Source organism: Capra hircus, chromosome 3 (genome assembly GCF_001704415.2).
Source record: "Capra hircus breed San Clemente chromosome 3, ASM170441v1, whole genome shotgun sequence".
Classification (NCBI taxonomy): Eukaryota; Metazoa; Chordata; class Mammalia; order Artiodactyla; family Bovidae; genus Capra; species Capra hircus.
In genome coordinates, this window is record NC_030810.1 from 113,223,603 (window position 1) to 113,239,633 (window position 16,031).

General features: G+C 42.2%; 1 protein-coding gene across 4 annotated transcripts in view; it reads left to right on the forward strand.

Annotated features, from left to right (window-relative positions):
* The window catches only part of UAP1 (UDP-N-acetylglucosamine pyrophosphorylase 1), a 32,517-nt gene continuing 21,379 nt past the window's right edge, over window positions 4,894-16,031 (forward strand). For 3 of the 4 annotated variants that reach the window (XM_018046423.1, XM_018046426.1, XM_018046425.1), the window contains exons 1-2: window positions 4,894-5,495; window positions 10,260-10,596. In XM_018046423.1, coding sequence (XP_017901912.1) covers window positions 10,317-10,596 — 280 coding nt within the window. In that variant the 5' untranslated portion in view covers window positions 4,894-5,495; window positions 10,260-10,316. Of the gene's footprint in view, window positions 5,496-8,656; window positions 8,729-10,259; window positions 10,597-16,031 lie in introns of all 4 variants that reach the window. The other variant, XM_018046424.1, reaches the window with a different exon arrangement.

Consider the following 16,031-nt stretch of genomic DNA (forward strand, 5'->3'; position numbering starts at 1 on the left):
CGATCAATGCAAAGAAATAGAGGAAAACAACAGGATGGGAAAGACTAGGATCTCTTCAAGAAAATTAGAGATACCAAGGGAACATTTCATGCAAAGATGGGCTCGATAAAGGACAGAAATGGTATGGACCTAACAGAAGCAGAGGATATTAAGAAGAGGTGGCAAGAATACACAGAAGAACTGGACAAAAAAGATCTTCACGACCAAGATAATCATGATAGTGTGATCACTCACCTAGAGCCGGACATCCTGGAATGTGAAGTCAAGTGGGCCTTAGAAAACATCACTATGAACAAAGCTAGTGGAGGTGATGGAATTCCAGTTGAGTCCAATTTCAAATCCTGAAAGATGATGTTGTGAAAGTGCTGCACTCAATATGCCAGCAAATTTGGACAACTCAGCAGTGGCCACAGGACTGGAAAATGTCAGTTTTCATTACAATTCCAAAGAAAGGCAATGCCAAAGAATGCTCAAACTCCCGCACAGTTGCACTCATCTCACATGCTAGTAAAGTAATGTTCAAAATTCTCCAAGCCAGGCTTCAGCAATATGTGAACCGTGAAATTCCTGATGTTCAAGCTGGTTTTAGAAAAGGCAGAGGAACCAGAGATCAAATTGCCAACATCTGCTGGATCATGGAAAAAGCAAGAGAGTTCCAGAAAAACATCTATTTCTGCTTTATTGACGATGCCAAAGCCTTAGACTGTGTGGATCACAAGAAACTGTGGAGAATTCTGAAAGTGATGGGAATACCAGACCACCTAACCTGCCTCTTGAGAAATCTGTATGCAGGCCAGGAAGCAACAGTTAGAACTGGACATAGAACAACAGACTTGTTCCAAATAGGAAAAGGAGTACGTCAAGGCTGTATATTGTCACCCTGCTTATTTAATTTATATGCAGAGTACATCATGAGAAATGCTGGACTGGAAGAAGCACAAGCTGGAATCAAGATTGCAGGGAGAAATATCAATAACCTCAGATATGCAGATGACACTACCCTTATGGCAGAAAGTGAAGAGGAACTAAAAAGCCTCTTGATGAAACTGAAAGTGGAGAGTGACAAAGTTGGCTTAAAGCTCAACATTCAGAAAACGAAGATCATGACATCTGGTCCCGTCACTTCATGGGAAATAGATGGGGGAAACAGTAGAAACAGTGTCAGACTTTATTTTTGGGGGCTCCAAAATCACTGCAGATGGTGACTTCAGCCAGGAGATTAAAAGACACTTACTCCTTGGAAGAAAAGTTATGACCAACCTATATAGCATATTGAAAAGTAGAGACATTACTTTGCCAACATAGGTCCATCTCGTCAAGGCTATGGTTTTTCCCGTGGTCATGTATGGATGTGAGAGTTGGACTGTGAAGAAAGCTGAGTGCCGAAGAATTGATGCTTTTGAACTGTGGTGTTGGAGAAGACTCTTGAGAGTCCCTTGGACTGCAAGGAGATCCAACCAGTCCATTCTGAAGGAGATCAGCCCTGGGATTTCTTTGGAAGGAATGATGCTAAAGCTGAAACTCCAGTACTTTGGCTACCTCATGCGAAGAGTTGACTCATTGGAAAAGACTCTGATGCTGGGAGGCATTGGGGGCAGGAGGAGAAGAGCGCAACCGAGGATGAGATGGCTGGATGGCATCACTGACTCAATGGACGTGAGTCTGAGTGAACTCCGAGAGTTGGTGATAGACAGGGAGGCCTGGCGTGCTGCGATTTATGGGGTCCCAAAGAGTTGGACACGACTGAGTGACTGAACTGAACTGATAATAGCCCATATAAAACACCTCTCTTCTGATTTCATGGTTTATTTAGTACCATTTTCTATGTAGATCTCTTGCCTGCTAAGTTCTCTGAGTACAAATTCCTTGGTTTCTTCTGCTGAGGGGGCATCAGGTGTTGCCAGTATGAACACAAATAACCATCTCATCTTCAGCCCAGGCTGAAAACCTAGGGATAGCCTTTGTGGAGAGTGAGGCTTCTCACCTCCTGCTGCTGCTGCTGCTGCTAAGTTGCTTCAGTCGTGTCCAACTCTGTGCTACCCCATAGATGGCAGCCCACCAGGCTCTGCTATCCCTGGGATTCTCCAGGAAAGAACACTGGAGTGGGTTGCCATTTCCTTCTCCAATGCATGAAAGTGAAAAGTGAAAGTGAAGTCACTCAGTTGTGTCCGACTCTTCGAGACCCCATGGACTGCAGCCTATCAGGCTCCTCCTTCCATGGGATTTTCCAAGCAAGAATATTGGAGTGGGTTGCCATTGCCTTCTCTGTCTCACCTCCTAGCTCTCTCTCAAACTCTACTGAATGCATGTCCTTTTAAGAAATGTCTTCGTTTCTTTATTCTCTCCCTCCTCTGAGCTCTGAAATCCTTCACGTTTGCATTCACCATGGCACTTACGGCCTCTGGCCTGGAAAGGCACCTCTCCCCCACATGTACTTTTGCAGTATATATTCTCTGGAGACCCAGACACCCTAGCTTTTGATTCCCCATGGTTTCCATCACAAGGACTGCACAGAACTACTTAATAAACATATTCTGAATAAGCACCTGTTCGTTCTTGATTGAATGCTGAAAAAAATGTGTCAGTTTGTTCTTCAGAGAATAGCTCAACCTCAGGTTCAGGCATATAAATATCCAGAGGTTCCAGGCCATTCCCCACTCTGCACAATAGGTTCCCACATCCCTCATCTAAGCCTCACTGTTTTCAACTGGAAGGTTGAGCGTTAGAGAAAACACTTTCCTAGCATTATTCCTGTCCCAGGGGAGCACAACTGCCAACCAAAACAGCACTGGGTGGTATTTACAGCTTCCCAAGTGATGTGGCTTTTTAACCTGGTGGAGGAGGGCTTGTGATAGAGTCTTTCATCCTCGGTCCTTTCTTCCTGGGTTGAGTGCTCCACGGGATAAAGATTTTCTTTTGGACTGACGATGACGACCCAGCATTAGTTGTATTTCAATTTTTTGAACTTTAAAATTTGTATGTAATTTCAGCCTTATGGAGAAATTGTTGAGCAGTGTAAAGTTTCATATGCCTGTTACCCAGATTCATTAACTGATAGTTCACCCCCCACCCCAAATATTCAGTACTACGACATATGCACATGTATCTATGCCAATTCTGTATTTGGATGAATAATCATGAGTTCATGCTAACTTCAATTCCAATCTTAAGAGGTTATTCTAGTCTCACTCCCTTTCCATATTTGTAATTTGCTCACATGAGTATGGTAAAAATGAAAAGATAAAGACTTTTTAGGGCTATTTGGTGATTCAGTGGTTAAGGATCCACCTTCCAATGCAGGGGATGTGGGTTTGATACCTGGTTGGGGAACTCAGATCTTACGTGCTGCGGGACAACTAGAGAGAAACCTGCATGCCTCAAGTAGTGAGCCCTCAAACTCTAGAGCCTCTGTTCTAAGAAGCCTGCATGAACCAGTGAAGACCCCTCGCACCACAACGAAGACCCAGCAAAGCCAAAATTTTTCAAAAAGATGCCGTGTGCTGCAATGAAAGATTCGGCATGCCCAACCAGGACCGAGGGCAGCCAAACAAATAAATAAATAAAAATAAATAACTTTTTAAAAAGAAAAATATCTTTAAACAAGACTCTATAGTAGTGTCTGGAGTATTATGGGCATTCTATTAATTTTAGATGAATGAATGAATAAAGAGGAAAATCATTAGTAAAGAGTTCATTTATTTAAAAAAAAAAGGTAGAATTAGTCCCAACACAAGTGTTTCAAATGAACTGTTATAAACATTAATGGGAGCAATTTTGTTCTTAGTTATGAAAGGTTTAAGAGAAATGTTCTTTGTAGTATCAGGGACCAAACAATGGAAGGTTTTCCAAATGATGAGAAGTATATCAAGGTTTCCAGGACCTGACAGCATGCACACTCATATAAAAACAATTACAATTTATTTAGTGTTTACTCTGTTCTACATTCTGTTATTGTATTGACTTATTTAGTTCTCACAACAACCTTAAGGGGCATTTTTATTATTTTCTATATTTTATAGATAAGAAAACTGATGAGCAAGAGTTAATCAACTTGCCAAAGATTCCAAGCAATAAAGAAGTTGGAATTCTGTCTGTAGATGTCATGTTGGTAACCACTATACTATAAATCTTTCAAACAAATGGATGACATTCTGGGATGATGAAAGATAGAATATTCAACCTCCTGAATGTATTACTACCAGGAGTACTTATCTGGTGTAAATTTTTCTGTTACTTAATGCAGTGGATAATTTTGAAATTGATAAAGAAAATTAAAAGGCATTTTCACTCAAGAAAGCAGAAGAAAGGCACCTAAGTAGCTGAATTTCTGTCAGGTGTTTTGTTAAATCTAGATGTTTTGATATTTCAACATATTGAACTTCTTGCAAAAGCTGTGCTACAGGTAAACACAGCTTTTATATGTCAAGCATATAATCTGCAGGGCACATCCACACAAAGATACATGGTACACACCCAATTATAAACAGTTGCACTGCCTTGGAGGGCCTTGGAGGTCAGCCAGCCCAAAGACCATTTTCCTGTCATATATGGAGGCCCAGGGAGGTTAAGACCACAGTCACACAAAGCTGATGTGCGGGCTCAGTCTCAATGGCGCGCTTTTCATTTCCTCGGGCTACCTAATACATTTGCTTGCATTTCCTATTTGTGTGTGTGTGTGTGTGTGTGTGTGTGCTTATTTATGCAAAAGTAAATGGGCCTGCTTCACGTGCTTGGGACGTAAACCACGATAAAACAGAAAAGACGGTCAGAGCCCTGCCTATCTGGCCAACTCAAGACGAAACAGCAGCCCCAGGTCAGAGGGCACGCCCTGGTGTTCCGCGCCAAGACGTTGGCCGACGCGCTTTCGCAATCCTCCGTGTGGGCGGTCGGAAATCCGCCACCCGATGACACAGCTCCCCGACTAACTCTGCGGTCCATTTCGGGAAAGGGGGGGAACGCCCCGAGCCGCGGGGCCACTGGGCTGACTAGGAGCCACGGGAGGGACCCTTGAGGGACAACGCGGTGAAATCAGGGCGCTTAGAACCTGGTCGCTATACCATCGCGGGCCTCGGGCCTCGCCCCCTCCATCGGACGCAAAAGGCACCCCTCCTGGCCTCAGGGCCCTGGGGGGCGGGGCCGCTTGCTGACAGGACCCCCGCGCCGTCCCCATTGGGCCGGAGGATGAGTGACGCGGAGGCCCCGCCCCGCCCCGCCTCTCCCGGCGCTCCTCCCCGCGTCCGCCGAGTCGCTAGCGCTCAGGGAGCTGACGTGTCTGGGAGGCGGGTTGCGGCTCCTCCCCGAGCGGCAGCCACTCGTTGCAGAGACGGAGGGGCGGGGTGGCCGGGGCCGGCGCTCCCCCTGGCCCCAGCTCCCGGCCCGCCCCGCCGCCCCGGCCCCCCGGATGAAGGTATATATCAGGAGCTGGCGCTGGACGCAGATGAGTGGCCGCGCCGAAGCAGTCGGAGCCGGGAGGAGCTGCGGTCGCGCCGAGAAAGGTGAGGGGCGCCCAACGCAGTCGCTGTCTCCTCCCGCCATCCTGGAGTAGACGGCGGGATTCGGGAGCTGGGGCGGTGGGGGGCCGGTGCCGCCACGCACACGCTTCCGAGGCCTCGCGCGCGACGTGGACACGCGGTGCACGTACGTGCACAGAGCCGGCGTCTGGGCACACGCGGAAGAGCCCGCCTCACACCCACACCGCCTCCTGTGCCCTGCGGCGCCTCTCAGCCTCGGCTACCTGGCCGCGAGCGCTGGCGTGAGGGGGCCCCAGAAGGGCAGGGTCTGCTTGTCGTGCGGTTGGGAGTGGAGCCTCACCTGGACCTGGACGGGGGCCTTGAGGTTCTCAGGCAGGGGCCTTAGGCCAACCTTGGGGTGGGATCCTACAGTGGGAGAAGTCGTTGCAACCGTCCCATGGGAGCGAGTTGGGGTGTCTTGAATATATGAGGGAAAGACTCTGGAAGCGTTGACAGTACAGTGAGGATTCGAGTTACCTGTGGAGGACCTGCGTGAGAGTGGAACAAAACCTTACTTGCCGCTTTTGTTTTAATACTGGCAATGGGAGAGGGTTGAAATGTCTGGCTTTCCCCTCGGTTGGCCAAGCAGAAAGATGAGATTGGAGGGTTTAGAGCACACATGTGCTGAACATATGGTTTCCTGAAGATTTTATTAAGTTTGGCCCGACCCTATGTTATATTTATTTGTACGTGGCTTATGATATCTGAAACCAGGTAATAGTGATTATGATACTATATGTATGTTATTACGTAGTGCCTTTAGTGTAAGGTCTTTGTGGTGAAATTAGGAAAATGAAGGCAGTTTCTATTCCTTCACTGTTGCTGAGCTGGCTCCCTTAGCTAAGGCTAAAAAAGATTTAATATACTATGCTGTGAAGTATTTATAGGATTCGATGGTTATGGCCCCTGTGTTTTTCTAAAGGTTTGAGAGGTTTACTTACCAATTTGGGAGGCATAAGGAAAGCAGAAAAGGAGCGTGAAGTACTAGATATCTTTTATTCCTGTCTGCATGTGTTCAGTCTGTCAGACTCTTTGGGACCCCAGGGACTGTAGCCCACCAGGCTCTTCTGTCCATGGAATTTTCCAGGCAAAAATACTGGAGTGGGTTGCCATTTCCTACTCCAGGGATTCTTCCCAACCCAGGGATTGAACCTGTGCCTCCTTTTTCACCCCTGAGCCACCTGGGAAGGCCAGATATCTTTTATGCTAGGGTTTAAATTCCAATAAAGGTATATTTACTTCCCTTATAACTCAGTTGGTAAATCATCTGCCTGCACTGCAGGAGACCCAGGTTCGATTCCTGGATCGGGAAGATCCCCTGGAGAAGGAAATGGCAACCTACTCCACTATGCTTGCCTGGAGAATCCCATGGACAGAGGAGCCTGGCGGGCTACAGTCCATGGGGTTGCAAGAATCTGACACAACTTGGTGACTAAACCCCCACCAAACCACCACCACCAAAGGTATATTTGATAATGGTGGACTACTACAAATATGTCATTGTTGTTGATGCAGGTGCATTGGGGTGGGCATATCAGAAATTTTGTCATAATTTATAGATCTCCAACTTTTTCAGACTTTGGCTGTCAAAATAAAAATCCTAACCTAGTCTCTTATTCACTACTGCTTACCATTACACGCACGCACACACCTCTTATCAGAATCAATGGAGGAAGTGCTGTTCTTTTTGTGGGATAGAGGTAGTTATATCTGGTTCATCCTGTGAAGTTCCTCTCCCGCTGTCCTGCACATTTCCTTCCTTTTCCATGATGGCATATGAAATCAGTTTTGCACAGTGAGTCAGGTATAAGAACATCAAATGTGTCTATATTTCTGAATAAAGAAAGTCCAAATTCTTTTTCTTGACGTCTCTCTGTTACACACACACACACACACACACACACACACACACACACACACCTACATGAAGATAACAGAGTCACACACACACACACACATACACACACACGCATAGACATCTACATGAAGATAACAGAGTCCTTTTTTCTCCTGAGAGGCAATACAGCATGATGATTAAGAGCATGCAGTTAGGAGTCAGGCTGTCCGGATTTGAATCCTAACTCTATCACCCTCCTGGTTTTGGACTGTCGGCAAGTTATCTCTGTGGCTCAGTTTCTTCCTCTGTAAAGTAACCGCAATAACAGGACCTAAGGGTTGTTTTGAGGATTAAGTAACAGCTGTCTATAATGCAGTTAGAACTGTGTTTCTGTATATCTTAGTGTTTGTTGTTATTGCCCCTTCAGGGGACACCCAGATGTAGGTTTTCTTAACCTGAGTTCGTAAATGATGTTTGATGCTTAATAGTCTTCATCAGGTAGCGAGGATTATTAATCCCACTTTACTAGCAAAAGGAAACAGGGAAAATAAGCAATTTAACTGAGCTGCAGAATTTTCTCTGAACTACCTTTTACTATTCTTAGAGGAGAAGAAGTTGGGTTTTTCTTTAATAACTACTTTTCCTCCGTCTTTTATATCTCAGTTATGATTCTTTACAGTATGTCTCAAATTATCCTTCTCACTTTTATTTCCTCTGCAACTAATCTGGTTCCTCTTTGGTTTTTCATACCTGCAGATGTGTTTTAACTCGTTTTCCTGCTTCTAGTTGTCTCTCCTTACAGTCTCTTTTGTGCGATGCTCTTTTCTCTCATGTCTCTAAAGCATGGTGGCCCGGCCCTGTTAATAAGCTGTGTTGGCTTCCTGTTACGTACTTGGTTAGATCTAAATTCCTTTGTTTAGTTTTCAGGGCTCGCTGTTCACATGTTAACCCTACCTTAAATCATTTCCCATCATTCTACATAAAACTTTAACTTTCTTGCCGCTCTCTGTCCTGTTCATGTGTACTTCTCTTGGACAACAGGCTCTGCTTATTTCTGTTGTTGTTTTTAGTCACTAAGTCTTGTCCAACTTTTTTGGACCCTGGGTACTGTAGCCCGCCAGGCTTTTCTATCCATGGGATTTCCTACGCAGAATACTGGAGTGGGTTGCCATTTCCTTCTCTAGGGAATCTTCCCGGCCTAGGTTTTGAACCCATGTCTCCTGCTTGGCAGATGGATTTTTACCACTGAGCCACTTGAGAAGCCCACTTATTTCCTAAACTTATCTATATAATGTGCTCAACCCTTGAGGCACAGCTAGATCACGCTTCCTTTGTGAACCCTTTCTGGACAATGCCTGTCTTTTGCATTTATCTGTATTAGGTAAGTAGACTAAATATTTCCTCATTCTCTTTTTATTGTATGCAATTTAACATTTTGCTGGATTATCATGGAATACTCTTAAAAAGCATTGTCTTATCCCTGGATTGTTTTGTGTAGATTGCTTATCCTTTAGGGTTTAATTCTTAGTAAAGATGGTGGACTTATTTTATTCCTTCTTTGCAGGAGTTGTCTTTGAGATAAAACCATATTTTTTATGACTGTAGGTATTTCTGTCTCCTTGATATTGTTGTATTCTGAATTCTCTATTTCTGTTCTTAGAGATAAAAGGAGAAAGGTTGAAAATATTAGGCAGTTAGTTATTCTTTCAGTAGTAGTTTAGTGGAGTGTAAAGAGGCAGCTAGAGCCTGGGAATCGGACTGCCTATGTTCATACCCCAGCTGCATGAGTCAGCTGGGTTGCTTTGCTTCTCTGTGCCTTGGTCTTCTCACCTGTAAAGTAATGATGATAGTAGTATTTCTGTCGTGTGTGTGCTCAGTTGCTCAGTCACGTCCGACTCTTTTGCTACCCCATGGACTGTTGCCTGCCACACTCCTCTGTCCATGCTGTTTTCCAGGCAAGAATACTGGAGTGGGTTGCCGTTTCCTATTCCAGTAAACAGGGTAAAACACTTCATTGCTGCTGCTGCTAAGTCGCTTCAGTCGTGTCCAACTCTGTGCGACCCCAGAGACGGCAGCCCACCAGGCTCCTCTGTCCATGGGATTTGCCAGGCAAGAGTACTGGAGTGGGTTGCCATTGCCTTCTCTGAAACACTTCATTAGGTTTGCATAAAATTTAAGTTATGTCTTTCTTTGGTTTATGTCTTGTTTTCTACCCCAGTAAATGTTTATGTTCAGTTTTCAAGTTGGCCAAGGCCCCAGGATAGCCAAGAATAAATTGCTATATAGCAGGCAAAGATAAAGGGCCATGTGTGCTGTGCTTAGTTGCTCAGTCGTGTCTGACTTTTTGCAACCCCATGGACTGAAGCCCACCAGGCACCTTTGTCCATGGGATTTTCCAGGCAAGAATCCTGGAGTGGGGTGCCATTTTCTTCTGCAGGGGATCTTCCTGACACAGGGATCGAACCTGTGTCTCTTGCATCTTCTGCATCACCAGGTGGATCCTTTAATACTGTACCACCTAGGAATAGAGTTGTTGAAAATAAAATGAGACCATGTAAGCAAAGTACGTGGTGCAGTACTGGTATATAAGAATAATTAACATTGTCTTACAAGTTTGGTCTCTTATGAGTATGATCATGATGGAAAAGCAATATTTCCTAACATCAAGTGTTTAATTATTATTTATTTTAATTTTACTAAAAAAATATTTTTTGGCTGTGTTGTGCTGCTTGTGGGATCTTACTTCCCCAAGTAGGGATTGAACCTGAGCCCTAGCAGTGAAGCACTGAGTTGTAACCACCAGGGAACTCTCAAGGTGTTTTTCTTTTTAATGTACTCATTTTTAGCAGGAAAAATTTCTTTAGGTTTCAGTGTTGGACTTTGACCTGCTGTTGATTCCTTTTCTCTTTCAGGTGTACTGGTGCAGAGATTATACCTCCGTTATCACAAAACTTGGCTATTAGAGCATTATGAATGTTAATGACCTCAAACTCAGGTTGTCCAAAGCTGGGCAGGAACACCTGCTGGACTTCTGGAATGAGTTGGAGGAGGCCCAACAGGTAGAACTTTATGCGGAGCTCCAGGCCATGAACTTCCAGGAGCTGAACTTGTTTTTCCAAAAGGCCATTGAAGGATTTAACCATTCCTCCCAACCAGAGAAAGTGGATGCACGGATGGAACCTGTCCCTCGAGAGGTGCTGGGCAGTGCTACCAGGGATCAAGATCAGCTGCAGGCCTGGGAGAGTGAAGGTACTGAGCTTGGAAAGATTTGGTGTAAGGTTTTTTATGAGATATACCATTTAATGGATTTAAATCCGCTAAAGTAACTTGAGTCACATCATTAATATTTTGACTTCCCTAAGACCTTAAACCAGGTGACTGATCCAGAAGTGACAGATTGTGTGGCCAGGACACTGTGGTAGCTCCTGTTGCCAGTCCCTCCATTCTCTTTTCGTTTCTGGTGCCTCAGTTCAGTCGCTCAGTCGTGTCCGACTCTTTGCGACCCCGTGAACCATAGCATGCCAGGCCTCCCTGTCCATCACCAACTCCTGGAGTTTACCCAGACTCATGTGCCTAGTTCATGGCTTTTCTCCTTCAAGTCCAAAATTAATTCCAGTCTCTTTCCTTTCTAATTATCTGTACTGCTATTAGATTTCCCTTCCTGGAGCACAAGCTAAATGTTTCAGTTCATGCTGGCTTACTCCAAAAACCTTCCCTAACCCAGCCCTAGCTTGCGTATCTAGTCTTGTCTTTTGTGTTTCTCTCTGATTCTACTGCCCCACACATCTCAGCTGGAACCCATAATTCATCTTTCTCTGAACATTCTGTTAACGCCTTTCCTGCCTTTGCTGGTGTTTGTCCTTAGCTGCTTCTGGCCTTTGTACCTTCTCTATGTGACTGGATCTCCTTGTGAGGCTGCCCATCTCCTGGAGCTGTGTAGTGCAGTGGTTCATTTTCCATGGTTCATCACCTCTTTTTCAGTGTTCCAGGCTGGAGTTATTTGTGCAAGCTTTTCTTTCATTCTTTCTTATAATAAGGGTTGTTTATGTCTATCTTCATTGTCACAATGTAAACTTTTAAAGAGCAGCCCATGTCCTAGTTTCTATGTATATCCATAGTATTTAGAACAGTATTTTGCAGTTATAAGTTGATTGATAAATGTTTCCTGAATTACTCGAGTGCTTTCTCCTCTAAAGCATATCATAAAATCTAACTCTAACCCCATAATGAGTACTAATGAATGCTTTTGAAAATGGTAAAATAACTAAAATTTAGTTTTTCTTTTGGTGGGGTTAAGAACTGTGGTTTTTATGATCTACTATTCTGTGGTTTTTATAATCTGCTATTCTGTAAGTACAAGTGACTAAATATTGCAGCTCAGGCCCTTGAGTATTTGTCCATGTTTCTTGGCAAATCTGGACCTTATTTCCTCAGCTGTAGAAAGAACAGGCTGGACTAATACTTTTCTTTTCTTTTTAGAAAAACATTACTTTATGGCAAAAGAATATTAATAATATCAAAGTAACAGAAATAACTGTAGAGAAGTTGCTGATAACCTCATCATATCTGTGTTTTCATTTGCCTGCATTGCCACCTAGTAGTTGGTAATATACATATTTACTTTTATGGATATGATTTATAGCCTGAATTCACACTACACTGTGGCTATTTTTATTTTGTCTTTTGCTCTTTGGCACTCTCTGCATCTTCCCAGAAAAGAAACATAACTACCATTATCAACCTTCTTCTGTACCATTATCTTCATGTCTTTCTCTGGGCTTACAGATTTACTCTTTTTCAAACTGTATTCTAAAGACCTCTAGGGTTTTGACTGCTGGTGAGACTGTTTCATGTGGGAAGGGCAGGAACAGATGCTAAACAGTAGGTCTCCAACCCCTTCACGTTCCCGCTCCAGGAGCAGTTCTACTTTGACTTATTTTGATACATGCATAAAGCTTGCTACCTGAAGTTTTATTTAAAAGGGCTTGGAAATTAAAAACATTGAAATAATTGGATGATCTTCAGGGAGGGCCCTTTCAGATTTTAAAATGTTTGTTAGTGTCTAATGTAACCTCTCACTTAGAACAGGGCCCTGGCACTAAGATGTGAGAGGGACTTGCAGGCAGATCCTTCTGAATGGAGGACTGTGGTGACACTGACCCTCACTGACTTTGGATTCATTAATCCTTCTCTCCCTCCCTGGGCTTCAGAAAGGCTTCTACTTCAGACCACAAGCCACACAAGGCCTTTCTTATCCTCTGGTATGCCAACTGCCTATATTTCTCCTTGTGGTTCTATGGGGATAAAGTCTTAGAATTAACTCTTTGGAAAGATAAAACTTTGACCTTGTATAATGGGGACCATGAGCAGCAATGAAGACTTCTTATACATGGAATCTATGTATAATTTAATTCTTCTTATGTTGGAATCTATGGAACAAGCCCAGTGACCTTTCATTTAAATTAAAATCCAGAACGGTTACAAGCAAGTCTAGTATAAGAAAGTACAAAGCAAACTTCCTTTTGGCTTACGGTCAAGGGAGCAATAGCCAATTGTGGCTTTACCAGTAGGGGTGGAGAAGGAGACTTTGGAACAGACTTTACATCCTTTTCGCTTAGAAACTACCATATGTGTGCAAAGTTTGTAACAAAATGAAGTTTCTTCAGTAAGTTATCTAAGAAAAGAGAGTTCCATTGCAAAGATTAGGATGCGTTATTTCAGACAATAGGAGATTACTGATAATTGTATCAAAGACAACCGGGCCCCAACCCCCACACCTTTGCTGCCCCTGCCCCATCCCAGTGCCCCAGGGGAGGGAAAGTAAAAGCATTCTACAGTAATTTTAGAGTGTCTGGTGACTATTGACATCAGACATTTTAATATCTAGGGTGGAAAATTATTGCTGAAGGATGAATACGTAAGTGACCACTGTGGTCCTTCCTGAAGAGAGTTCTTGTTTTAATTTAATTCTTAAAGCACAGAAAAAAAGGTAGAGGAGTCTGAAAAATCTGTCTTATAAAACTCAGATCTTGAAAGAAGTAATTTAGAAGCTTCGATGAGAATATTATTTTAGAAAGGATACTTACTCTGGAAAAATATATTTGCTTAAAAAATTCCATTCTTTATAAAAGCAACCCATGCTTGAACTGAACAGAAAACAATCTTTTAACTTTATGTTATAATAAATTAGTAGTCAGTGTTAGCCTTTTTTTTTTTTTGCCTATGAGACATTTAAAAAATTAATTTATATAGCATTATGGTAGAAAAGTAAATGGATTGTTTAGAAAAAATGTATTAATAACATTATTTCCTCTACATTTTCTGAAATCTAGTGCTCTGATATTTCTAATAGATTTGTTTTATTTTAAAAGTCACACATATTTTGGAGAGGTTGGGAAATACTAAGAGTTATAAGAGAAAAAAGATAAATCTCTGCTGTCTCACAATCCAGAGACTAGTAATATTTTATAGTATTTTCTTATATACACACACATACATTAGGTTCATAGTTTATGTATAGTCATGTAGCCTGCCTAAGAATTGTTATTAGGAAGAAATTTCAAGCTTATTTGGAAACAGATATTTGGGACAAAAAATAGTATAATGAAATTCCACATATATATCACCTTAATTACATAATTTTCAAAATTGTGCTTCATATATCCCTCTTATTTTTCTCTGCTATAGTATTTTAAGGCAAATTGCAAACATTATGTTATTTTTATCCTCATAAAGTTTAGTATGCGTCTCTTAAGTACAAGGACATTTTCTTCCTCTAATTACAGTGCCATCATTATACTTAATGAAATTTATAATAATCTCCCAGTATCTGAAACCATTCCAAATAGAGATTTCCTTTATTAGTCTACTTTTCATTCTTAATATTTTGGGGAAGTAGTTAATCTATAAAATAATTGTTTAATCTGTGAAATGTGATTAAAAATTAAACTCTTGGAATACCTCCTCTTTCTTGTATAGTCTTCCTTTGTTTGCACCAGTTGATTAGCCTGTTTATCCCACTGCTTGTCCAGTAGTGCCGACAGTTTAGACAGAAAATTCTGACGATGCTGTATTTCGAAAGCACCTCTGCTAGCCTCTTTGTTTTAGGCACATGCCCAAATCAAAGAGTATGTTTGAGAGGAACTAGTCTAAGCAGGAAGTTATCCAGGAAGCAGTTGACCTGGGAGAGGCTACTGTAAACTCTCTGTTTTCTGTAAGTGTTACTAGGAAAACTGTTCAGACTCTGTTGGGCCCACATGCCTCACTCTGAGGAGAGAGCTCTACCTGTGTCCTGGAAATTGCTCACTCTGGCTTGATTTCTTTTCTCTCTTTTTTTTTTAAACCTGTGATTTGATGTGTGTTAGGTCCTGACCTCTGTGGGAAGGTAATTAACTCTCGTGTCATATAATGAAAAGATGGGAAGGATGATATAGTACTAAACTTCTCAAGTTTTTTTTCCCATATTTTTGTGGAAGTTTTGAAATAAAAGTTCATAATTTCCTAAGTGTCACATAGGTTAAGTACGTTTTAAGCCTGTTTATAGAAACAGTCAACATTTTTTAGATAGGTGCAGTGCTGCCTGTATAGAATTAAACAGTTTGAAATCATGTGTATTGCCATGTAACTATGAGGCTTACAGAATTTTATTGGCCTACTTAATTTCAAGAAATATTTGGTCTGTTATAAAGCAGATACTAATTTATGCATTACACACTTTCGATGTGATAAAACAATGCAGTTTTATTGCGGTAACATGGATCAAGTAGATGAATACTTCAGCTCGGCAGGATTTGATATTGTTAACAACAGCTATAGCTGCACTTAGTTCTTGAATTGCAGCTGGCTTTAATACTCTAGGGACTGCTTTCTTTCCTTTTGTTTTTCTCTGTCTGCTCATGAGTCAGATGTATAAGCAGGAAGAAGTTAATGCAGACACCTTTTTATCACAAATATTTATGAATTGTGTTATAATTCGTTATAATAGTTGTGGCTAGCTGGAGATGAGTTGTAAATGTAGATCTGCCTGTAAATGTACACCTGGCAAGCATGGCGTCAGTGCTGTTTTTAAGACATAGTGATTATATGTGTTATCAGGTCCACAGGTGGAAAGAAGAATTGGAGAAAGTATGGAGAAAGAATTGGAGATGTAAAGCAATTATCCTTCAATAAAAAATTACTTAATTAAAAAAAATAAATAGATGAAAAAATTAGAAAAAAAAAAAGAATTGGAGAAAGTGTGGCATTGGAGGGCTTAGGAAACAAACACATGCCATTTATTTGAATGAAGGAAGAGGCCACTACCAGCTGTTGGTTTGCAAAGCTTTAAAGCAGAACCATTTGGAAACCATATGGAATGAAGCAGTGGTTTAGGGAACTGATCCAAGGAAGAGAAAAGGTTATACAGTGATAATTTTGATAACTCGTTAGAACCTAGGGAAAGTGCCGATTGATGTTGGGTGGCCATGAGGCGAGCCAGAGCTGAGACATGGAAGTGACTCTGGAAGTGTGGCTCTTAAAGGGAGCTGAGAGAAATAATGTAACTTTGGACTGAAGGTAAAAGTGAAAAATCAGGAAGGATGACTAGAACCACATTAACAGTTCGTTGTTTAGTTGCTAAGTCATGTCTGTTTCTTTTGTGACACCATGGACTGTAGCTCATATAGACAGACTCCTCTGTCTATACG